The sequence below is a fragment of the Bemisia tabaci genome, chromosome 6 (genome assembly GCF_918797505.1).
Source record: "Bemisia tabaci chromosome 6, PGI_BMITA_v3".
Taxonomy (NCBI): Eukaryota; Metazoa; Arthropoda; class Insecta; order Hemiptera; family Aleyrodidae; genus Bemisia; species Bemisia tabaci.
Genome location: NC_092798.1, coordinates 11664538 through 11690752, shown reverse-complemented (window position 1 = coordinate 11690752; position 26215 = coordinate 11664538). Strand labels below are relative to the sequence as shown.

At 36.1% G+C, this 26215-nt stretch overlaps 2 protein-coding genes across 4 annotated transcripts; one reads left to right on the top strand and one right to left on the bottom strand.

The window, feature by feature from the left end:
- Positions 1–32: 32 nt before the first annotated feature.
- LOC109038673 (mitochondrial 10-formyltetrahydrofolate dehydrogenase) lies at positions 33–19411 on the top strand. Of its 3 annotated transcripts, none has more exons than XM_019053821.2 (15): positions 33–273; positions 2853–2994; positions 3795–4029; positions 4843–5008; positions 6398–6502; positions 6945–7169; positions 7619–7830; positions 8191–8467; positions 9368–9705; positions 11672–11865; positions 12652–12845; positions 13941–14060; positions 15551–15801; positions 16739–16938; positions 18176–19411. In XM_019053821.2, the coding sequence occupies exons 1-15, from the start codon at positions 193–195 to the stop codon at positions 18229–18231; spliced, it is 2796 nt and encodes a 931-aa protein (XP_018909366.2). In that variant the 5' UTR covers positions 33–192; the 3' UTR covers positions 18232–19411. The 3 variants fall into 3 exon arrangements, with proteins under 3 accessions (XP_018909366.2, XP_018909367.2, XP_018909368.2); XM_019053822.2 differs by lacking the exon at positions 33–273 and adding an exon at positions 1667–1720; XM_019053823.2 differs by lacking the exon at positions 33–273 and adding an exon at positions 2046–2232.
- Positions 19412–22072: 2661 nt separating this feature from the next.
- On the bottom strand, positions 22073–26200 carry LOC109038679 (small ribosomal subunit protein uS8A). Its single transcript, XM_019053831.2, has 4 exons — positions 26053–26200; positions 24488–24625; positions 23060–23225; positions 22073–22225 (listed from the first exon to the last, which is right to left on the bottom strand). Exons 2-4 carry the CDS (start codon positions 24618–24620, stop codon positions 22132–22134), a joined length of 393 nt encoding a protein of 130 aa, XP_018909376.1. The 5' UTR covers positions 24621–24625; positions 26053–26200; the 3' UTR covers positions 22073–22131.
- Positions 26201–26215: the final 15 nt, after the last annotated feature.

Below are 26215 nucleotides of genomic sequence, written 5' to 3'. Positions count from 1 at the left end.
GAATGATTGGATGGCTGTCTTTGGTTTCTCCATTCACTTTCTTGTTGATCTCATATTATCAGTTTTATCAGATTCAGGATGTAGCTAATTATCCAAGGGTATTTTTTTAATTAAGGCTGTTTTGTTTTTTCAAAGATATACTCCCTCTCGAATTTTTGCCGAGTTCAAATCCATCCACCAGTACCGTCAGAAATGAATAAAAATCGGAAAATGATCCCTGTTTGCATAGGGTTCCTATCACAATCTTTAGGGAGCAGAGGTTTCTCCTCACAGGTTTGTATCTCCAAATCCAAGCTTTTCAGAATAGATTTAGTTTTTTAATTTCCACTCATTACCTACATTTTTACAGGTACTCTCGATGATCAACCATCGATGCGAGCTACGGTTTAAGGATTCATTACACATTGACAAAAGACAGTTATACGAACACTGCAATTTCGTGGACTGACTTTTCAGGAAAGTCCCTAGATTATATTGGGATGGATGTAAGCACTTTTTTAAAATTGATGGTGTAAGTCGGCAATCACATAACTTAGTTAGCGACGTCTCAGATTTCCTGTCATACCTTTTTTTTTAAACGGAAAACTACCCAACGGCGCGATTTTTCTTCTCTATGCGAAGAAAATTCTGCATAAACATCCAGGAAAGACGTCAATTTGTTCTCCTTCAGAAAAATAACATAGATCGAGGCGGATATTTTCAGACACTGTATACGAGATATGTGATTGCGGACTTACGCTGTCGAAAAATTGAGAGCTCAAGTATGATAAAGAAACTTTGACTTCGGAGTTTGTAACGAATGGAGCTGAACCTATAAAAAAAGCCTAAAGATGACCAAGTACTTGCGTGACCGTTCCCTGTAAAATTTTCGGAGATTAACCTTGCAAGAACAAGGAGCATTGCAATGTCTCAAATAAATCATTTTGCTGGGTTCTATGTTTGGAAGCCAAAACATGAGATGAACTTCTCCACTTGGTGATGAGAAGGAGTCCTATGTAATTGAAAGGTAGACAATCTGTAATACAGAGAAAAATTGCGATTAAGTTCAGGTGATTCGATAGACGTCCTATTTCGTGTTAGAACGATGTGTGATGTATCACATTGATTAGTCGCATGTCCTCAGCTACTTGTCAATTAATAAAATTTTGAGATCGGATTTCTGTTGTCATGTGACTGAAGAATTAACTTATCAAATTTGACAAACAAATTCAACTTATTAAAAGCAGGGTCATTTTAGAGGCACATTATCGCATTCGACACTGTTATCAAAACTGCACTTGATTGCGATATTTTTCCTCTAAGAAACCCTGCCTTTATTACGTTGAATTTGTTTGTTACATTTGATAAGTGAATTCTTTAATCTTTGTGACAAAAGAAATGCGATCTCAAAATTTGATACAAATGACAAGTAGCTGAAAACATTTTTATTTTTATTTCAAAATTCTCGTACATAAAAGCTGCAATCACAGCCATTATACAGGTGGTTTACAGGTACATTATACAGGTATTACAACATGAAAGAAACAAATATATGCAATTGCAATATATTGCATGTCAAAGATTACACAAAATATGGCGCCCATGGAATCACCTCAACTGCAAAAAATTTCAATTCCCCTTCCATTAGTATACAGGCAACCTACACAATGGTCGGATGTAGTAGCAATAATTTTACCTCGCAATGCAATTTATTGGAACTTTTACCCCTTGGGTAGTTCAGGTATGACACATCTCTTCACTGAACCAATCATCCTTCACCAAATACCTGAAAAGTTCAAGGAAAGGAAACCAAATAGGTAACTTATCAAGTCACCTCATCTGTGGTTGCATTGAACCTAGGTAGCAGTCGCACTCGGTTGCAGGTAGAGATAATCTGAGCCTCACATTCCTTTGTTCAAGAGATCAGTGCTCCCTACCATTTTTCTTATCATGAATATCACCACACTCCTCCTGCTTTTATCTAGACAAGCACCATTTAGCTCTGATTTACTTACTTGAAAACTTGTTTTCAGGTGAGCAGCTACTCGTTGATAAGATAATTTTGTTTTCAAGTGTCTGTAGGAAGGTAATAATTTAAAAACTTGAGGATTGGAACTTTCAAACCTCTTTAAGAGCAGACACTAACATTTAAGTAGCTTATAGTTTCTGTTAGTGCCAAGCTTTTGTGTAGCATCTTCAATTGTACCTATCTACTTTGTTAGATACTTCAGTAATAGTTTTGAAGGATTTATGGTGGGTAGATCTTTTTTTCTACCCTGTTATTTGCAGCTGTTTAAAACCCTTTTATATTATTATTCCTGTCCTCAGGGAAAGAAACCCAAGTAGATAATTGCAAATTTATAAGAAGTGTGATTTTCATCAAATTAGCTTAAAAAATCGAAGTTGCAGTTTTCAACATGAAGCACTCTCTAATACTCCCAAAAAATTTATCTTCGGCGCAGTAGAATTTATTATTTGCCAAGAAAGGCTCAACATTACTCTACATTCAAACCATTTTCAGCTCAAGTTTGGCAGATTGAAACTAGCTCTTTTCTTCTAACTATATTTTTCGAACCGGAAAATTCAAGAACCAGCATGACTGCGGTTTAGTTAAACATTTTCAGTTTTCTTTTTCCTGCCAGAATTTTTTTGAAAAAAAAAATCCACTAACAGCTGTATCAATTTTGCAGTTTCAAGTTTTTTGGCATTAATGTCCTTCTCCCCTTTGGACGATCTTGAACCAATCCCGAAGGATAATATTAACTTTAAATATCAAGTCTGTTTCTCCACTTTTTCCTACCTGTATATCACCAGCACATTTGACTAATGTTTTAGTCTGAAGCAGTCACAATAATTCTCCTCTTTAATTTCAGATGACAAGCAACAAATTGAAGATAGCTATCATTGGTCAGAGCACTTTTGCTTCAGAAGTGTATAAGCTGATAAGAAAAAATGGACATGAAGTCGTGGGTGTATTCACAGTTCCTGACCAAGGCAGTCGAGAAGACCCTCTCGGTAAAGTTCTTTTATGGTTAGAAAAAAACTCCTGTTGGGCATCATTCAAAATGTAGCTCTTGCATGTGTCTAGGATTTGCAATTTAAGTAATTTTTCTTGGGTAAATTTTTGCGAGCAACACAAATAACACTGGTTTTCTCTGAAATGCACTCCCATCCATAACTAGAGATTGCCCCTCATCTATTTTGCTGCGAAGGCTTAAATTTTTTATTTTTTTTTTGAGGGTGGGGGCAAACTTCAGAAAGTTCCGTTGAAATACATTTCAAATTTTTCCATTACAATAATCTAAAATATGACTGAAATAAGAGGAGATGTCCACCAATATTGCAATGTGGCTCAATGGCTCAGTGGACAGCACTCATGATCTAGAAGCCCCCAATCTGGTCTTTTTTTTCCTACCCAAAGTAAACTTTCCATATTTTAGCAGTATCCCAAAGATCCAATTATTTAGTCATGATAATTTAAATTTAGAGAAAATGCCCAATGAAGCATTATTGCTTAAAATAAACGAAAAGAGGAAAAAGCCCAGGCTCTCCACAATTTTCTTGCCTTTATTAAAGGTGTTCATGATTCTGGATCTTGCAATCTTGCCTTTGAATTTTTGTGGTGAAACGATAATTGTTGCCTAACAATTTAACTGTCCCAACCTTCAGTTACACTGTCTTGGAGAAAACCATGTCTTGAGTGTCTACTCATTCCTAGGTCAAATTTGATTAGATACTGATGTTATTCTGTTCCAAGTTATTTCATAGAAGGACCAACTCAGGATTTTCTGACCGATTTTGTACTCCCATTTCAGCCTCTGTTGCGGCTGCTGATAAAATCCCTGTTTTTAAAATATCCAACTGGCGGAAAGGGAAAGATGCCATTCCAGAGATTGTAAATCTGTACAAAGAAACTGGCGCGCAATTGAACGTATTGCCTTTTTGTGCTCAATTCATTCCAATGGAAGTAATAAACTACCCTCAGTTTCAAACTATTTGCTATCATCCTTCCCTTCTCCCTAGGCATCGTGGTGCTTCAGCTATTAATTGGTAAGTTGCCTTCCAAATCGGTCTTTCTTTTCTTGAAAATTTTTAGTGCCCTTGCGCTGAAAATATATTTTGTTGCATTCTTGGTCATTATTTTAGTCTGAGAAGGTAATGAAGTGACATTCTTGAGGGGATTGGTTTTCTTTTACTTTTAGAACCATAAGCCAATCCATCCTGAAAATCCTCGTGTATAAAAGGAAATTTCTACCTTTTACAAGATTACCCATTTAAAGTGTTTACAAACATTTTTCTGACTATAATATGCAACAAAAATAATAGAAGTTCATGAACAGAGCCAAATATTAATACATTTTCATCCAAAAATAAGTACATAAATTTAGCTTATATTTTATCGATGAGAAAAAATTCCTACTGATGGTCAAGGTATAAATGGTTAAAAAGGTGTAACATTGCAACGCTGTAACTACTGTAAGTCTCTGCTCTTTTTATTTATTTATTTATTTATTATTGGAAAATTAACCAAAAGTTTCTGATGAAATTTTCTGTGAATTTTCTTCACTCCTTTTGAAAAAAATCACACAAAATCGCTAAGAACATCCTGATTAATTTTCTCTGAAGAAAATAAAATATAACTGGAGATTTTCAAACTTTGCAATTGAGACTTTATGCATTTCTCGAATTTTGCTATCAATATTGTGGAATTAGGTGTTTTGCAATCCCTGTATTTCTCGAAAAAATTTAATGTGTAATTCCTATAAATCTCCTTATTTTAAAGTGTCTTATTGCACTGGTAGCAATTTTAACATGGACTTATGTTGAGAATCATCGATTCAGTTTTGATATCCTCGTGTGCAGGACTCTAATCCATGGAGACAAAGAAGCTGGATTCTCTGTGTTTTGGGCAGACGATGGTCTCGATACTGGTCCAATTTTACTCCAAAAATCTTGTAAAGTAGAACCGACTGATACTGTTGATACTTTGTACAATCGATTTCTCTACCCTCAAGGAATTCTCGGAATGGTAAGTTGAATTATTCACTAAAGCCTTTTCCCATTCCATCTTAATGAAATCAGTTTTAATTAACATTTTGTTGTCTAAGAAACAACACCACCTGAGCGCAATTTCAATAACTTTATCGACGAGTGAAGAACAACACTATTTTTTTCGCTCCAATTGTGAAATCGATGAACAATGAATCTTTAATATGCTGTTGCTGGGCTATCATGCAGAAATCTACTTTGAAAAGATTATCCAGTCATCTATTTTATAGTGCAGAAGGCATGAATATATTGCATTTTTACCTAGAAGGCATGATTGTCCCTTGGGCAAAAATGTTTTGATACTTCATTATTTTGATACCTTTTTTATGGAAAAGATCAACATCTTAAGGATTCTATAGTCACTATATCTTTGTGGCACCCTGACAAATCACATGTCTGCTGCAATTAGCCTGCATCTCCTACGCATCTTCTTATGTAAGCTGCTTGCTGATTTTGATCGATAACTCTCAGTTCCCGACAGTTGCTCAGGCCGCATTATTATGTGAACTTCTTTATTCCGGGCTGACCTGCCCCTTGGACAGCCTCTCTCAGAGCCACCAACATATTGCCGTCTCTCTGACATGGAGATATATCTCCATTGCCATGTTAGCCCTTTAAAGCATGGAGTTATAAAACAACATGGTATAACAAACATGGAGTTATAGGGCTCAACTCTAAAAGCAGTTCCGCCCCTGTGTCAGGAGGGTGACAGTATGAGCACCCTCACAGTTTCGTATCGCATACTCTATTTGTAGTGAGCTGTTCGGCTGTTGTCTCTGTCAGTTTGGTGAAAATTAGGTTTAGAGAGTTGTGAAGTACACGAAAGATTTAAATTATAAGGTCATCCTATTTTTTTATAATTACCACTTTTTTTTCCGTCTCGACATGATAATCTCTTATTTTTCCCTCTTTATCTTCATCAACCTTTAGACTTTTGATATAAGTGTGCATCCCCTGAGATTACTTCAATTTCGCAAATTTTTCACTTATATTTAACTACTTGAAAAATTCAGTGTGAAAAGTTCTCGAGAGGACTAAGAAAATCTGGAGAAGTCAGTTAATTAAACTCAACTGAAAAACCATTGGGGAAAGACAGGAAATTTTGCTCTAAAAACTTGAACTTTTTGGTTCCATCAAAACTTTTGAAAGACTCCGATCAGGCCCATCTATACTTTCAACAGAGCTTAAACTTTACACTAAATTTATGCTGCAGGAAACATGTTTGTGTGTCATCCTCGGAAAGTCAGGAACTTTGAAAACTCTGGAATTACATTTATTCTGTAATCTTAAAGCGTGATGTTTTTGCTTACTGTATTTCTAAGTGTACTTTATAATCTCTCTGTCAATGAGTGGCGATTCTTTTTTTCAGGTTGAAGCGGTGACACTGGTAGCCAACAATAAAGCTCCTAAAATTGCTCAAAGCACTGAGAATGTTTCCTTTGAACCCTCGATCCGAAAAAAAAGTTTACAGCAAGTAAGTTTTATTCTTGTGACATTTTTTTCCAGGACGTAACCGTACGAGTCTGCTGACATTAATTTGTTAATGATGAATACTCACTGAGTTTGACTAGACGGAAACTTTTACTTTTAGAGCTCGTATCCTCAACCTTTGAAATTACCCTCTTGTTGGCTGCTATGTCATAAGCAAGAAATTTGTTTGGCTTATGAATTGATGTTTGTCGCAGTCTGCCCATTTAGATAAGATGGAGTATTTGCTTTGAATTGATTATTATATATCCTCTCTTTTGTTTATGCCTTTTGTTTTTATTATGAGCTAACTTCAGTAAAAACTTGCACTCCTCATTTTTTCTGGGAAATTGATTAATAATCACATAGTCAATCCTCGAAATAATCAAATCTATGAGTCTTAATTATCCTAATGTTTATATCTGTATTGGCTTCATCTGTTTCTGCAGGTAGACTGGTCAAAAACCGCAGAAGAGCTGTATAATTTTATTCGTGGTTTGGATAGCGCTCCTGGTGCTTGGACAACTGTAAATGGCGAGGAAGTTAGAATGTTTGGTGCATCGTTGTGGCAAGGAACATTGCCGCAAGGTACAGCACTGCAAATATCAGGAATGGAAGGGGAAGGACTCGTTCATGAGAAGGGTCTGATAATAGTTGGTTCCGATAAAAAATTGGTACGCATTTTTGTATGGCTTTGATCATATTCTAACTCAAACAAGTTCAACTGCTTTTTTAAGAAACCAGAAAATAGTATTCCATTAAATCAAAGATGCTGAGGCATTTAAATGCTTAAATGTATCATAATAAAGTGGCAGATGATGGAATTCTAAAATGAATGTCTCTCATCCAAATCATTTAAACCTTACTTTAAATTTCGCTACTGGACAGTACTTCAAAGGAACCTTTTAAGGGTTCATGACATCTTGAAAAAACCTTTAATATTTTCAAATTTGTAAATTTTTTATTATCATTGAATTTTGGGAAATTGTCAAAGTCCTTGATTGTGGCTTCGAGGAGTCGTCATGAAACCTGACCAGTTCCAACTGGGTAACATTCTTTTTCAAAGCTTGGTCATTATTCAATCTTCAATATTTACAGGTTAAATTATTCTTTTTACTGACAGGTTAATGTAGAACGACTGTCAATAGGTGGAAAGATGATCAAAGCAGCAGACTTCTTCAACGCCAACTCAAAATCCGAGAAAATTCAGTTCACAGAAACAGAAGAAAAACTCATTGGTGATTTGAAATCCATCTGGAAGAGTATTCTGAATAATGACATCACAGAGTCTACTCATTTCTTCGGCTCAGGGGCTGGATCCATGGATGTAGTCAGGTAAAATTAATGACTCTTATGAGTCAGCAAATTTCAAAACCTGGCAAGTCTGTTTCCTGATGTCTCTCAAAGGTCACAAGACTGATTATCTACCTGTCAGAACTCATTCAAAAATGGACCTTTCAGGTTTTGAAACTGACCGATCCCCATCTCTCTTTTCATACAATGCATAAGTAGCGGTAAAGGACGAGTTTTGATTCAGATATTATTTCAATTAAGTGCAGTGAATAAAAGTTGAATAACCTATCAACTGAACTGCAACTTGTTATGATTATTGCTTTTTAGTTATCAGGCTGAATCAGTCTTCATTTTTATTCGCATTTGCCGCCTATAACATGAAGTAATTTTGTCGGTTTGCAGATTAATCGAGGAAATTAAAGACAGACTGAAGATTTCTCTCCAAAATGAAGTAATTTATATGAACCCAGCTTTTGAGGATTTCTGTCAAGAAGTCATTCTCACATCCAGACAGAGTTCATCGGAAAAATCATGTGTTTACGATGGAGTAGATATTCAAGTCAATAATCTCGAGCTTCGATTCCCTACTCAGCTGTTTATCAACGGGAAGTTTGTTAACTCAGCCTCAGGTCAGACACTGGACTGTATCAATCCTGCAGATGAAAGTCTTATTTGTCAGGTAATTAAACCAGTAATTTTGCAAATCGGATCTTGGTGGCTGTCTACAATTTATGTAAAGTTGAAGGGTACTGTACGGATTATGAAGGAGCTCAGCATCAACGAAAGGACTGCAGGTGGTATATCAAGAAATTTGGCGCCAGCTAAATTTTGATATTATTTGATGTGATGTCCCTCTTGGCCTTCAGAGCCTGATAGAGTCTTAAAATCGAACCACAAAATTAAGCCCTTGTTTGCAAGTCGGTACGGCCCCACGGAATTCTATCCGTTAGGGACAAGCATAAGGGGAATGTATATTATCAGTTAACAAAGTGTTTGCAGTTGCGGTTAAACTTAAGATTACCTAGTTTCATTTAAATAAATTATATTGTCTAAAAAAATATTAATAAAATAAAATATAAATGAGTTAAAGTTTTAATTTTTGAAGAATCTTAAAATTAAAAATTAACACCACTCTTCAAAAACTAGGATTACGGAGGTATTACATTTAAGACATGAAAAGTGAATTATAAAAACTGGCAGTTTCTCGGTTTAATTGCCCAATATTAAGTGTATAAAATCATGTAAAAAATGTATGATACACTGTGTTCTAACATACCTGCTCTTTGTAAAGTCATTTTATTTTGACAAAAACACTTGTCAATTCACCCATCTCTCTTAAGCATCTTGGTAATTGAAAGAGAGCCCCTTATAAATGTATCTTGAACAATATAAATCCTCCTGCAAAATCCTATTTACGTTCCGTCATTTTTTTACTGCAGCACATAGAGTAACATCGAGAAAAGTTAAACTTCCGCCCTGCAGTCATCATCTCAGTTCCCTCCTTAAAATTGATGGGCTCTTTCCCAAACTTGCTATTTTGATAGAGTTTTTATTTCCATTTTCTTCTGGCTCCAATCAGGTTCAATGTGCATCTGAAGCTGATGTAGATACAGCTGTAGAAGCAGCCAGCACAGCTTTCAACAAAGGTGAATGGTCAAAAATCAGCAGTAGAGACAGAGGGGTCCTTATGAACCGCCTAGCAGACTTGATGGAAGCGCATAAGGAAGAGCTTGCTACCCTAGAATCCATGGACTCCGGTGCAGTCTACACTCTGGCGCTTAAAACACACATTGGTATGTCCATCGAAACGTGGCGCTATTTTGCAGGTTGGACGGATAAAATACAAGGCTCCACAATTCCTATCAGCCACGCTCGACCGAACCATAACCTCACCTACACGGTCAAAGAGCCATTTGGGTGTGTAGCACTAGATTCTCAGCTTATGTCTTCTGCTTCTCAATGTTCTGGTAAATTTTTGTTCCTCCATTGTAACACCTTCATGTGTCTCCGTTCTATCTTCTCAGCCATTTTATTCACACCTCACAAAAATTCTCTTTTTCTTTACTCCCATTGCCCTGTGCAATGAAATGCCCTCCTTTGATCTCTTCTAGAAATCGTCATAATGTGTCTTTAACCTAAGTAGTATTGATTGGGATTAATAGCAATGGCAAAGTCCAATTATTGCATTATGAGGGCAAGGAGTTGACCTCAAGGGAGCAGTTGGAAGAGAGTTGAGATAGAATTGCAATTTTTAGAGGTATCACCAGTACTGTTGATTCAAGAAGTTGAAATTATTAGGAATAATTTGTAATAATTTAAACTTGTTTCAATCAAATTGCCATCAAGTAAAAATTATTTTAAGCCATTGAATGTTACGAAATCAATGGAGAAGGACCATTTTTTAACCAAAGAATGAAATTAAAGTTGTCAATAAATCCTTACTCCCTTGGATGAGCTACTTGGGGAAGGTGCCACATGAAACGTAAAACTTGAGGACACATTTCAGATCCACGAAGGACCTGTATGAATTTGATGCAGAAATAATAGATTTCTTTTGTTTAAGATTTTCTTCCACACTCTTTCCCCTCCAACCTACCTCCTGTTTTCCTCAATTTTCTCTCGATTCACTCCCTTCAGCCAGCTCATTTTATTGATTTGTCTTTCTTTGCTCCGTAGCAAGAGCAAGATTTTAAAAGTTTCTTTATTGCAAGTCTCTCCAATCCAGGGATGAGAGCGTAGTGCGTTTTAATTTTGTTGGATTAATCACCAATGCCAATAATTAACATTAATGATGCAAACTATATAAAAGCTCACATCTATTTTTTCATTCAACAAAATTTGATCATAGTTGCTCTGGTCCAGGTGAGGGGTAATTTTGAAAATTGTCGTTATATGTATTGCGCTCTTATATGAAATTTTTTTAAAACAACATTAAACATTTGTCAGTACTCATCAAGCAGTCAGAGTGGCTATCTCCCCATAATTACCCATAAAAACCTGGACATTTGCACGGCTCTGCTTCGTAAAATTTTTTCTTGAAATAGTTAGTAGTTTATTCACAAAATTTCGTTTTATTGATTGACATTCATATTCATAAATCAGCCAAAATTGATGAGAGATTTTTATGCCAAACCACTTTTCCGTCCATTTAATCTCTGTTAAAGAAGAGCAAGTAAGCATAAAATTCACGTAAGGATGTAACTTTAACTGTACATAAAACCAATCAAAATATCCATCTTAAAAAAAGATTTTTTAACTTTGAAAAAAGGAAACAAAAAGTGATGTATATCAACGATTTCTAGCAATATGGCATTTTTGTCACACAACTTTGTCATGCAACGAAGGGGTATTGATAAGGGCTGTTTTTGGGCTCACTTTTGAATTTCCTCCATTCTACAATTTTTTGCTCACTGAAGCTTCATATTTTATCGAGTGTATCATAATGTGGTCATTTCCGATCTCTTTTCAGGTAATACTGGCCTAAACACGGGTCTGACGGCCGATTTTGGCGGAAAATACAGATTTTTCGGCATTCGATCGCAAACTCGCTAAACTCATATTTTTCATCAAAATCGGTGTTCACACCCATGCTCAAGTCAGTACAAGACCCAAAAATGACCAAATCATGATGCTTTCCACCGAAGGTAGACCTTCAATGAGCAAAATGTCATCGAGTCGAGGAAATTCAGGGTGGGCTCAAAAATGGCGCTTACGGATATCCCACCTTTGAAAAAGGAATTGAGAACATTACGCATTTCATTACGATTATTACGTATTTTGGTGCTTATTTATACAAATCCATCTGCGACCTGCGCTTCAGCCCCGGTCCAGCGCTCAATCATTGCTTTGTTTTTTATCTCTTTCTCCGTCTTGCTTTCTATAGAGTTTGTGCATTAGTCATTCCTTGGAATTACCCCTTGATGATGCTTTCTTGGAAAATGGCAGCGTGTCTAGCTGCAGGCAATACAGTTGTTCTAAAACCTGCAGAAGTCACTCCATTGACTGCCTTGAAGTTTGCGGAACTGTCTGTAAAAGCAGGTTTTCCTCCTGGCGTGATCAATATTATACCTGGAACAGGTAATATAACATCAGTGGCAGCTATCGTAAGTTGGTAACACTGTTTTTCTCACATTCGAATCCATCATAAATAATCAAGTCCAAATTAGGCAGTTCGTCTTGATGAATATTCCTTGTTTCACGTACATTTTAACGAATAAAACCCAGTTTTGTCATCTTTCAAGAATCGCCCCCTTTTCTATCGCCCATTGATTATTTGCTAAATCAGAAATCAAGAGATGACAGCATTTTCCCTGTACATATACAGATGCCCCTTGATAATTCTAAATTCAAGGGAAAGAGGGATTTGTTAGAATTATCAAGATTTCAAATCAAAGAGGGCCCATCAGGAGAAATGCCGCATTTAAGAGGTTCGAATTATAGAGGTAAAATGCCGAGTTTTTTTTAATTACAGAGGCAGCTCCGATAAAGTGAAACCTAGAATTTACAAGTACTGGTATTATTCAGAAACTCAATGAATTAATTAATTTTACATTAAATTACGCTCCATTAAAAAGTATGTGACCCACTGTCTCTTTCAAAGAATGTTAGCTGCATTTTTAGTTCATGCAAATCTTTGGCAAGAGAAGGATATTTATTTTTTCTTCATTAATTCATAAAACTTGGCCTTCAAAACACGTTTTCATGACCTGCTCAACTGAGTTATTTGATTATTTTTGTTTTTTGTCTGTTTTCTCAGCATTATGGACAGGTTCTAATTTCAAATAAGGCTCATCAATCTGAACTTTTTGTTGTTTTCTAATTATTTTTTGGAAATTAACTCTTCATTGTGTGTTTCTATTTTAGGGAAAGAAGTAGGTGAGGCCCTAGCAAAACATCCAAAAGTGCGCAAAATAGGTTTCACTGGAAGCACAGCGGTAGGGCACTCAATTTTAAGAAGTGCAGCTGACTCTAATCTCAAGAAAGTTTCTCTTGAACTTGGAGGAAAATCCCCTCTCGTTATCTTCAGTGACTGCGATTTAGAGAAGTCTGTTAAAATGGTATGTTATTAGCCTTTCATTTGAGGTAGTTAGTTGGCTTGTTCTGTCATTTCATTGATCAGTTTATTTTTGCATCAAGCATTAGAGTGACATTCCGCTTATTTTGGAGTTTTCAACACTGATTGTCTTGTCCATTACATCCTAAGGAGGAGAATGATTTATGTCTAGAGTCATGAACTATGACCCTGTCACACACTGGAAACACCATTCGTTATATATGGCATTAGAAATCTACAGCTCTGGGCACCCCAACCATCTTTCTGTTCTATCACACACATGCAAAATAAAGATAGAAGTACACTACAGCAGCCTGAGAACATAGAATAAAAATAGACAGGAAAAGGGGGGGACAAGGCTGAAAAAACACACAATAATTACAAATCACGGGACGTTCCGATCGGTCACCTGGTCATTAACAACCGTCAAAAAGAATTAAAAAATCTACAGAAACAAAAGTTAAAAACAATGTTACCGGTAATTATTGTGTGGTTTTTCAGCCTTGTCCCCACCTTTTCCCGTCTATTTCTATTCCATACAAAATAAATGTGGTTGCAAATTTAGTGCACCAAATTGTTGGGTTAACTGAAAAATTACACTTGCAGAAAATGATTGAGAAGAGGAAAAAGTTCCTGGTCCAGCACTGCTACCCCTCTGCAGTAGTACACAAAGTGTTTCATTATGGTTTAAAATATTATTGTAAAATCAACACCAGCATTTTGCTTTCTATAAAGCTCGCTTCTGATTCCTGCAGTTTCATTAGCTTCCCATGTGTCCCTCATTTATTTAGAATTTCGTCTTAGCATAGCAGTGTGCAATGTTTGGTAGCTATAGGGAAAGTGTTTCTCCAACTAATGGTTGAAACTTACACCTGCCTTAAATTTGATCAGTACAAAGATCAAGCGTAGATGATTATTGTTCTTTTATAGGATTGAGCGAATTGATTCAAATGAGATTTTGTCCTCCGTTTTCAAGTTTAAATGAGTCTTTTTTGGAGGGGAGACACATTTTTATGTGAAGAGAAGAATGAAGGGAAACAGATATCATATTGCTAGGTGGGTTTTATCAATGCACACAATAACTTCCTTACTGTTTCAGAGTATGGGTGGAGTGTTCTTTAACAAGGGAGAAAACTGCATTGCTGCTGGCAGAGTTTTTGTTGAATCCAGTATTTACGACCAATTCGTCCAGAAGGTGGTTGAAGAAACAAAAAAAATTGTGAGTCTTTAACCGAGAGTACCAAAAATCATGACAAGCACATAAAAAAGTATGAAACCCACTCTTCAGCACGCACTTTGCATAATTTATAACGTGTTCCTTTCAAATTTCCCCTGTTCGCAGGCAGCTTTTTACCAGTCGCCAGCAACCAGGTTTGCCCAGAAGGATCCATGAGGAAACCTAATCTAAATAAATAAACAGTCTTGCAAAGGTTTCCCCTCGTATGATTTCAGTCATTCTCGACCGTTTGTTTCCATCTTATTTCTTTGTTTTGCAAAAACGAAAGTTTGAAATCATTTGAAATCACACATTGCATTGTTTGTTGATTTAGGTTAGGTATTTTCTTGCTTCTCTCTCTGTGCAAACGTTATTACCAACTAGTAGGAAAAACTGCCTGCAGAAGTGGTAAAATTGAAAAAGTGTGTTACAAATTATGCAAACTGTAAACCTACAAGTTCTTCTCAGACAATTTAGGTGTGCCTATCATGGTTTTTGTTTGATTTTACTCGTAGAAAGTCTATTCACTTGGCTGTATCTCTTGCATGCAGCAGACCCATTAAGAACGTAAGGAGAAAACATAGATGTCTTGTTGAAAGTTTATTTATTTTGAAATGTTTCAATTAGTTTTTACAACTTTTTGTTGACATTTTTTTGAGAATAGTGTTGATAGATTTCAAAATGTGTGATGCATTTTGATTTTTGAGAGTTTTTTCTTTATGCTGAAAGTCAAGAAAAATTATTAAAGTGCATTTTTTGCAATTCATGTCTTTCTTTTCTTTTCATGGTCTTTCAAATTGACAACTTCTTTCCTAAAGCAAGCGGTAAACAATGCTATCTTCAATTTGACAAGGGATCAAATGGAAAAATTAAACATCATTAAGACTGAAGATTTTTTATATTTTCCATCATTTTATCAAAAAGAAAGCAATCAAGACCAATCCAAACAGGTTACTCATTGCGCATCTTGTTGATATCCACTCCCTTGCCCGGCCTTAACTTGGCTGCAGCTTGTGTGACGTCACATCGGCTGCTCCTATAAGAAATACATTGCAAACAGCCAGTTCTACGTCACTGTGCAGTTAAGTTCCAAGACTCGCCTTCAAGAATGACTGACCTGTGTAGATTGGTCTTGAAAGCAACTGACTGTAGGCTTAATTGTAGTTTAAAGATAATCTTTTCTGATGACTAAACTCGGGAACTGCATACTTTGATGGCTGTGTTTCAGAACTTTTGCATTAGTTTTACTTTTCAAAGAAAAACAAGCCAGATTACTTCTCCAAACTTTTCATTCAATATTCTTTAGATAGAGAAAAAGATTGTCTCATAAATTTTCAAGAAATTACATTTTTTTTTTGTTTTTTTTGTCTGCTCAAAAAATATAGTACATTAAGACGTGGACTTTGTTGCCAGCTGAGATACTTGGTTTCTCAGCCTAGCTAACTATTTTTTTTCACAAGAGAAACTGTTTATTTTTGTCTTCAAATTTTCAGGTCATCGGTGATCCTTTGGACAGAAGTGTGAGTCATGGTCCTCAAAACCACAAGAAACATTTAGAAAAGTTAATAGCCTACTGTGATCAAGCGAAGCGGGATGGAGCTAAGTTAGTTCACGGAGGCAAACGTTGCGATCGACCTGGACTTTTCTTTGAACCAACAATTTTCACTGACGTAGAAGATCACATGACTATAGCCAAAGAAGAAGCTTTTGGACCTATAATGGCAATCTCTTCATTCGATGGCAGGTTTGTGCTTTTCTGTGTATTTCAAAACCATCATCTTGGAAAAATGGCAGAAGTTAAAAATATAGTGTTATTAAAAAATTAAAAAATAAAATTACAACTTTTTTAAAAACTCTTAAATCAAAATAGTGCTGAAAAACATGAGGCGCTGAAAGTCTATACTGGTTAGGTAGAAGTCAGAAATTTTCTTGCTTGGCTGACTTTTTATCAACTCTTTACTTTGTTTGCTTTTTCAAGTTCTACTGAACACAAAGCAAATGCACGCTTGATTAGAAGGTTAGTTTTGTGTTGATGGCAAGGGTCTTTTCCTAAAATTTATTGTCTCTTTTTAATCTTAAAGAAAGAGGTTCTGTTCTGGGATCAAAATCAAAAACACAGTTGTGTCATAAATTAAATGAACATTGGAAAAATGGTCAAAAAACCTTTTTTTAAATTTAAAACAAATTCAAATGAACAGAAAGAAATGGAATTCAATGAAATTTTTTGTGAGTCAAAGAAATTTTCTTTAATTTAAATGAAGTTACTTTAACTCAAAGAAAATAAATTTTTAATCGGTGAAAAAGTAGGTAACATTTCTTTAGATTTAAAATACAAGAGTTAAGTTCGACATCAAAGGGAAAATTACAGCACATCCTGTATCATGTGACTACATTTACCCACACAAAGACGCAACCGTGCCAGAATTCAGAGTTTCCCTCAGATTATTATATTCTGAAGAAAGAAAAAGTAAATGAAACCAAAAACTTTAATTCTCAAGAGAGATAGATAATCCTCTGAAGAGAATTTTAAATTATCTTAGAAGGGAAAGAAACGGTTATGGCAGATGACTGGGGGTGTGCTTGTCCGTACTGTTCATAGTTTTTACATGTTTAGCAACTGGAGAGTTTACTTTCAATTTTACACAGTCAAGGACAATATTGATCTCATTTAACTGTTGCAGTAATCTGGATTCGGTATTACAAAGAGCAAATGATACCGAGTACGGTCTCGCAGCTGGCGTTTTCACGCAGAACATCAACCGTGCTTTGGAATTCTCACGAAGAATTGAAGCTGGCACAGTTTTTGTCAACACATATAACAAGACAGATGTTGCTGCTCCTTTTGGAGGCTATAAGCGATCTGGAATCGGCAAAGATCTTGGTAAGACTTCCTCAGAGATATTTTTTCACCTCAGTCTTCTCTACATTTTTTCTTGTCTTCCTAATGAGCATCAGGCCAGCCCTTGTTTTCCACAGAATGTGAAACAAGAAATGTGATGCACAGCTTTAGATGAGAGTTTATTGTTACAAAGAGGTGGTAAAATAATGCTGGAACCACACTATTTAGTGGGGAACCACCTTATTCCATACAGTTCAGGCCACATTTTTTATTTTTTTTTTTCTTGTTTATGTTTCAACGGTACACAATTTTTGATTTTTAAGGTAGGGTCATTTTTCTTTGAACTATTAATATTCTCATTGGAATTTTATGAAGAATCATTCACAATTTCACCACAAACTTTTCATTAACTTACCTCCAAGACTTTGCTTAGCAATTGTGAGAACTTTTTAGTTGATAAGTTAATACGTTTGATGTGTCACTTTTCCTGAGGAAGGGACCTCTTGATAAGGTGCGAATTTAAGCATTATGATAGTTTTCTCATCAGAGCCTCATGTAGAACACAATTCGTGCTTTGCAAATTATCAAACGAAACTCCTAACGGAGATATTGACGTTTTTCAACGCATGAATTCGAGCTTCCTGCTTATACACAAACCATACTTAATCCAGTTTATTAACATAAAATACTAAAAGTCACAATCCGTTTGGTATGAAATTGATGCAGTCTTAATCTTGGGGCTTCTACTCAGCTGTTGCACAATGTCAACAGATTAAATAAAACAGGGCGGAAAAGGATCACTGCTAGACCAAGACCGTTCACGAAAATTGTTGTAGTTCGCAATTTGATTCACATAGACTCTGATAGTCTCTTCTTTAAGCAGGCGAGATTCAAATATTTTGTGACCACTGGTAAATAAACACGTGAATATTTTGGCTAGGAGTTGATTTCGTTAATTTTTGTAATGCAAATTGTGTTCTTCGTGAAATTTCGAGGAGGAATAACATCGAAGAATGCTTAAATTTGTATCTTGTCTTGGAGTCCATTCTTATCAATACTACAATTTACAACTTACTCTTAATGTCTCGTAAGTACATAAAAACTTCCCCCTAACCTTTGCCAAAGTAGTTTAGCGATTTTAATATAGTCAGTCTGATAGACCAGCTAAAATTGGTTAGTGAAACAAAAGGTGAAGTTATCCTTTGACTCTGCAAGAGTTGACCCATGCAGATAAGGCATCAAATTTGTAACTTCTGATTTTAATTCCGCTTTATTTCAGGTGAGGAGGCATTGTCAGAATATTTAAAGGTGAAGTGTGTGACAATCGAGTATTAAAAAAATTACCTGTCTTTCATGGAATCGTACTTGGCAAGTGCATCAAGGGCACTATAAACATCCAAAGGTTTTTTCTTTTGAAGTACTATTGTGTGTTTTCTTTGGCGGAACTTGAACAATTAGTTTTTAATGTTTATTCTTTTACGAAGTCTTTCTCTCATTGTATGTCTAAATTGTTGTCATATCACATTTTCTGTTTTGAATCACCACTTGAGGACTTGAGACCGTACACTGGAAGGTGTCTTCTTCTTGACCCTCAAGGAAAATTATTTCTTGCACAATTTCAGATGTAGTTCAATGATTCTGGAAAATTTTTGAAAGTAGCTTTTCCAATTCTTCTTGTAACTAAAATTGTGAATAATGAAGTTACACAAGTAGAAGGGCACTCTAATATAGGGCCCAAAATGGACAGTGTCAAGGCGGATAAAGAAAGGTGGTCGCATTTCGAGTTGAACTGCCATTTTAAGGCTGTGACGTGCAGAGGGTACATGCTTTGCCATGCAATCAGGATGTACCCGAAAAGTACCCAATGCTGTGTGACATCAAGAGGGTACGAAATGCGACCACCACTCTTTATCCGCCTTGGGACAGTGTAGGAACTCATTAGTTCCTAAGTGCATAGGGTTCATGTGACAGTGAGATTTAAGGAGTGGTGTTTAGCTAACTTAAAAAATGTAACCCTTTCAGTATTCTATTTGTAAATAACGTTCGCTATTTCAAAGCCGATGTCCCTTTGCTTTGTCTCTGATTCTACAAGTGATCCCTCTGTTGGCATTTGTTTCATCATTCTATGCAGAAAGACCCCTTTCCGAAAAAAAATTAGTCAAATTATACATTAGACAGAAGAACCTAAAAAAAACTTTCAAGAAAGAAGTGCCATTAGGTTTTTATACATCTTTGTGTTGCGAGAGTCGCAGAACAGTTTTTGTTACTTTTCTTAGAAAAGTAGGTGGCTTTTCCCCTAGTCTTTTCATTTTTTGTTTCATCCTGTTGTTTTATTTTGTTATATTTTACAGTCCAAACGATAATTATTATTTTTCTTTTTGTGAATCAGGTTTTAGCTCTTAAGAGTGAATGAGGTAAACTAAGCACACATTCCATATTCAGTATTGTGATACCAGTGTATTTTTCTATTTCTTATGCTTTGATTCCAAGTCATGAATACATTGATCTATTTGTACACGTTTCTCTTTTTTCCTCTGATCCTAACTTAAAAGTGTTTACTTTTCAGCATTGAAACATTCCGTCAGAGAGGATGTTTTATTAAGACAGCTGGAACTAAAAAACTTAAACGCACCCAAATAAATTAAAATCGCCGACGCGTTTTGGGGCTCCCTGGCCCCTTTTTCAAGGCTAAATTCCAAGGGCTTTCTTTATGTCATTATTAAGCTCACAATGTGTTACCACGATTTCCTGTTTTTTCGTTTTATTAGGATGTCTCATTATTAGATTCTCACCTATAAGCGTTCAATTTGCGGTGTGTGGTTATTCAAAAATTTCTCAGAAGAACAATATATTTTTTTCTTTTGTTCATGTTACCTTTTTCAAAATGTCGACAATGGAGAAGTCTCCCTAGTAAAAATGTTGGTTAAATCTGACGAGATTGGTCAGAGATAGAATCTTCAATAGGTACTAGAAAGAGCTCATCACAACTAGTACGAAAAGCGTTCCCAGTTTCAGAACATCAAAGATGTTAAAAATTAACGGTTAGAAGATTTCATTATTCCCTCCTCGAGGAAAAAAAATTTCAAGCGGCTGAAATTACAGAGAGAGATTTTTAGATTTTGATCCTATTGTCTGGCCTAAAAATGAGGGGTTAACAAATAATGTTAAAATCTTGAAAAGCTGAATGGTGCCAACGACGTACTTCATAGAGGAGTCGAATGAATGGAGGATTATTATGTTTGTCAAAGAATGAACCACAATAACAGTTCATTCCTTGGTGCGATAGTCAATGCAGAAATCTTCATGGCGATACGATAGGGCAGACTTTGAGTAAAGAGAATTGATTGGCAAAAAGAGTATATCTTCTTCCATCTCAAGTGATGTCTCCTTGACTTGCCTTTACTCATCAGTAAAAATGAATTAGTTAAATTATATTCTTTAAGACACTCATTCTGCCGTGCTAAGGGAAAACGCCATATGAGCCTTCAGACGTAGCCAAATGTCCTTCGATAAAAACCGAACTTACTGGGAAAATTCTTAATATTATTTTCCAAAATTTTCAGACAATTATGTATGCAATTTGATCTAAAATATCTGAAAATTTCTAGGGAAAATATACTTGAATTCCGTCAAAAATACATATTTTATCAAGAGAAATTTGGCAACTCTTGAATATTCATGCCGCGTTCTTCCTTAGGTTGGCAGAATGGACCACTAGACAAGGTACGAATTTAAGCAATCTGATACAAGTTTCTTAACCAGAATTTTACGTAAAACACGATTCGCACAACGAAAATTACTGAATCCAACTCCTAACGAAGATATTCACGTTTTTATTTCACATTGGTTACGAGGAATTTGAACTGCCCGCTCACAAGAAACTCAAAGCTCTACGTGAGTCAAATCACGTACTACAACGGTTTCAACAAGCTTCTCAATCGAGCAATGTTCATTTCCCACCATGTGTTGTTCAAACTATTAGCAATTTGCTATAGCTGAGCCAAAGCATCAAGACCGAGGTTGCCAGATTTTTATATCGCTGAGGCGTTCATGATAACGTTTAGCGCGCGATGTGAATCACGTAGAGCATTGAGTTTTCATGAGCTGGTCGTTTCAATTCACGCATCAAGAATCATCAAATATCTTCGTAAGGAGTTAATTTCGGTAATTTTCGTTGTGCGTATCGTGTTTTACGTGAAATTTTGGTTAAGAAACATGTATTAGAGTGCTGAAATTCGTACCTTGTCTAGTGGTCCATTGTGAACAGCACTTTCAGTCTTTTCCTCATTTCCTTTTGTAACTTAGCTTCTAAGCTACAAAGCTAGCTCTATCTTAGAGCTTAAAAATTTCCTGTATTTTCTTTAAAGAAAACGAACCACTTTTACTGCTGAAAATGGTTAAAGGGAAACCCCTTCAAACAGGGAAGAGAAATCTCAACCTTATGTTCCTCAATTAAAAGTTTGTTGAATGAGTCTGCAACATTGGCTTTCCAAGTTCAACCATCAAAATTCAGAGCCTGGAATGGGATCATGACTTCCTTCCTGAGGACAGCAGATATCAAATCGAAAAAATAGAGAAAACCCTTGTATCACCTCCTTGAGAGATTGATAATTCCTCAGTCAGAATTTTCGGAGAGAAAAGAGAGGGGAAAAAATCAACCAAGACTTCATAATGTCATTAGGTGAAGGAAACAGAACCATCTCACGAATTTACATGGTTGCTTAATCTTCTTGGACTTATAAGTGACAGAAAATATGCAGTATGAAGAACAGAGGTAGGAGGTTGTCTGGTCTAATCATTCACCGCTGCCCTTATGAGCAATGTCGAGAGAGAATAACGTGTGCTGCCTTTGATTAATGCTTTCATCAAGATGCCTCGGTGATTACAGGAAGCGTTAATTGGACGTATTTCTGCCAAACGGAACTATGTGCATTATTACGTGAGCCCTGTTGTGCATGCATTCTTAGGGGTCTCAGGGCTCATGACTTAATGCACGTAGTTCCGTTTGGCAGAAATACGTTCAATTAAATTCCAATACACTCATCAAACCTTCGATACTGTCTGTTTTCTTCAATAACGCATCCTGACAGAAGAGGTTAAGATTTAGATGTCCCTTAAAAGAATTACCTGACGATAAAAAACGATAGGATAGGGGGAAAGAATGAGAATTCCGAGGTTGGAAACAAGGAGTTTATTAAAAAAGGCTATTGAGAAGTCATTGGTCTTAAAATTAGGTTAGAAGAAGAATCCGAGGATTTTGCCTCCCAGATGTTTCCGCCTCGCTTCTTCGTGATCCATAATTCCTCCACTGGTAGTTAGCACTAAGTATCTAAAAAATATAAAAACTATTTTTTTATGAGGAGATCAAATTAAAACAGTGAATAATAAACCTCTCAATGCTGAGGGTATCATGCTTTTCGGAAAAGTTGATAATATTCTAGTGTACATGAAATTATCACTAAAACAGGTTCTCTACTTCTATTGATAAAATACACTGTGTATACTATCAGGAGGATCAGGGAGCAGGGAAACAGTGAGAGAGAAAAAAGAATGAAGTAAAGACAAATTTTTGAAACTGACGTACAAGTTTTGCCGTAGGGCACCTCGCTAATCAATATGACATTTGACACTACAAGAACACAGCGGATAAAAAATGCAAAAAATTGTAGCACATTTGTAATTTTTAAAATAGATTGCTTTGAGTAAGCTTAGGGGACTAATCTTGAGTTTAAATCCCTCAGTTCCTTCTCCAGATCTTGTTAAAGATGAACCTTGCTTGAGGCCATCATAATCAGCAGTCTGATTGTAGAAACTGATAGACAAAGCTACAGACAAATAAGAGAAAAGGGATAGGGAGGGCTCCTATTGTTGGAAGTGGGTGGTTGCCATGGACAAAGGAGGTAGATAATAGACTAACTAACAGCAACCCACTAGAGACCTTATAGTTAGTCCATCATTTACCCCCCTAGTCTATAAGAACCACCGATTTCAACCAATAGGATCGTTCTATACTCCCTATGTCTTTTTTTCTATTACTTTGTCTATCAATTTCAACCATCAGCCCGCAGGTTGCCTGGCCCCGAAAACAAACACAAGATCTTTTGACCAAAGTAAGCCTCCAGACATTTGCCACAAAAAAATAAGATTCATCAAAAATACCAACCCAAACTGTCTTGATGGTAGCAGAGAGTTTGTCCAATTTTCAAATTTGTTCACTGGCATATCGAACCTAGGTGATATTACTCCGCATTTGTTAATTCTGCCAGTTAAATTTACAACTACTTTGCCTGCTCGGTGGTCATCTACAATCTCGAATTCTCCGATATATCCTAGAAAATCATGAAGGGAAAACAGATTAGTGACACACACTTTGAATGCTAAGGACAAAAAGCTCAAAGTGGAATTTTAAACTTACCTAATTCAGAAATGTAATAATGCTTTTATCGTGGCCATTGTTACTGTTCAGTTTCGGAAGTCATTTGAGTTAGGCAGCAAAAAATTTTCCAGCAGAGCTTAAATACTAGACCTTCCCCCCTTTCAGATTGTGGTAAAAAATTTTTTACTCGAAGGTACTGTCTAAATATTGAACACCAACAAAATGTCATTCTCTCCAAAATATAATAATGGACATCTTGGTGAATTTTGACAAAAAAACACCATTTCCAGATTGACTCTTAGCAAGATCTGCACCTATCTAAAAAGTTAATTATTTCTTTCATTTTATTGATGAAATCTTTTTTAAAGTTATACTTTTTTTGTATGTAGGATGCACCTTCCTCTACTTCTGGCTTTTTCTAATACTTACAACCTTCATAAGAACACTTGGTAGTGGAAGAAATTAGTGCCAAGAATCATGTCTACCTTGAGAATACGGAAGTACTAATCACAAAAATTGAGCATCCCATGAAAATTGAGATTCTGTGATGTCTGTAGGATTAATTTTAAAACTACCTTTTAAGGTGCAGAAAATTAAATTTTCACTGAATTCTTTGAATGCAAAAAAGGGGGCAAGTATATGGATTAGAGGAAAATTCCTTAAAAATTCGGATAATATGGATATGGCAAAGTGGGTTTTTTCAATTTGACCTTGCGATAGCAATATACATATGATAAATTCTTCTTTGTATATTTTACTAAGCTGCGGAAGCACGCAGCATGAACATACAAATGATGCCACATTTCTTCACAGAAAATATTTATTTTTGATGAAAATCATGAATATATTTCCTTGAAATTTTCGGACACTTTCGATCAAATTGTGAACAAATTTTACCGAAAAGTTAAAAGAAAATCGATTTTCCCGAAAATTCGTGATTTGTCAGAGGAACTTGGACTGTGTCTGATTCTTCCTTGACAAATTTCCTCAGCACAACCGTATCAGCAGTGGCAGTTTAGTCTCCTAAGGAGGAAATACCTTTAATCCCAAAAGTTCACTAACTTCAAGTGCAAAAGTTGACACAACTTTAAGTCAACAGTCAAGGCTGCTATTTGGATGCTTTTCAAATTGAGTCTTAGTTTGATCATGGAGATGAGAGGACGATAATGACTAGATGGGATGTTTCAAGGGAGTAAAAATTTGGCTTCTGCTTACCATGCCTCATCATGACTGTTAAAAATTTGATGATGACTTTCGAGCAGGGTCGGATCAACACCTGACGTTTGCCTCTTTTCTCTGCGTTGTTAATACATTTTAGGGCATCAGCCAGCACACTCATCCGCACCATTGTGACTGGAAAAAGAAAAAAGGAAAAAGAGGTATTAGAAATTGTGTTGCTTATCTCCTAGGAGTTCTCGTTAGAACTTGGGAGAATGATATTAGATTGCTCACTATTACACAAAATAAACAACTAGCAATGCTCAATACCTTCTAATTTTTTCTTTCTGATTGTTCTACCATGCAACAATTTCACATTGTCTCGTCACACAACAACTAAATATTCCATAAGCGAGCTCTAATTATCAAGTCAGAACAATAGAAATACTACATATGGGTTGAGATTTCACCTTAATCTAAGGCTTCCGCTAGTACTGGAGCTGTCATGAATGTACTTCCTTTGTGAGAATGATAGGCTGTATTTAAGTATTTGACTTCACTGCCATTTTGATAAAAGTATCACTAACGACAGCAAATGGAACTTAACCTCCACTGTGGGGCATATGCACTAAGAGGGATCTGGTTTCCAAGAGTCATGGTAAGAAATGCTGTTACATACAATCCTCCACAATAATAAACCTCAAATACACTGCCATGAAATTACAAAAACAGCATTCATTGACTTTGCGCTATTTACGCAACGCTTGTAAACCTTACGGGAAAATATTTTCCTCGGCAATGGTACAAAAAGCACTTGGCATGCTTCATGTTTAAAATTGGTTTACATTTCAATTGGAACTATCAAGAGCGCTCCAATGAATTTCCTTTCCACGTGTCAGAAATATTCGATATTTAATTGTGTTAAATTACAGAGAAGATACAACATGAGAGCGGAAGCATCGTATTTTGAGACCAATGTCAATCTCCAATTACCTCAAAATCAGCATCACTCAACAGGTTAATACATGCAGTCAGATGGCACTACTGATGAGTGGTGCCCTAAATAGTACTTGACTTTTGTCTCAACATACGATGCCTCCGCTCTAACTAAAGTTCTCAAACACTACTGTCGAGCAATAGATTTCTCCCAATTCTGCTTCCTCAACTAGGAGCTCTTGCTGGATTACAAACACGCTCATTAATTGGTACATTCTGGTCTCTGGCTGAAAACTAACAATCAGCTACAAACAATTGCAGGTTCTTACTGATGAGGGAACCTTGACAGCATAATGAATTTTCCTGAAGACCTTCTGCAGCTCCTGCTCTTGTTTACATGAGCGGGTGAGTTCTTTCACCACCATGTGAGCCCCTAAATCAGAATATATAATTGACCAGTGTAATAAATCTGTAGACATATGTTCAGCTGGAGCGTGAGGCATGAAATAAAGAGGTAATAGTGCAGAAATAATAGGGTTTGCAAAATGCTTTGAAATAGGCACACTCGGAGCAACGTGAGTGCCATGCGGTCCCGAATAAAATAGCGATTTTGAATGCGCTTGAATTCCTGTGCACTGCACACTTGCGAGTTTTATCCTTCTTGAATTTCGTCACAAAGAGCTTACCTGATTTTTTTCAAACTTCAGGTGACCGAGAGATTAATAAAAATACTGTAGAATTTACACGTATACTTTCAGCGGAGCAACATAACCACAAAATATTTTATCCCGGTTCCGGTAAATTTGATGATTGATGGAAGTCAGTCAACGGTCCATTCCATGCAGTGAT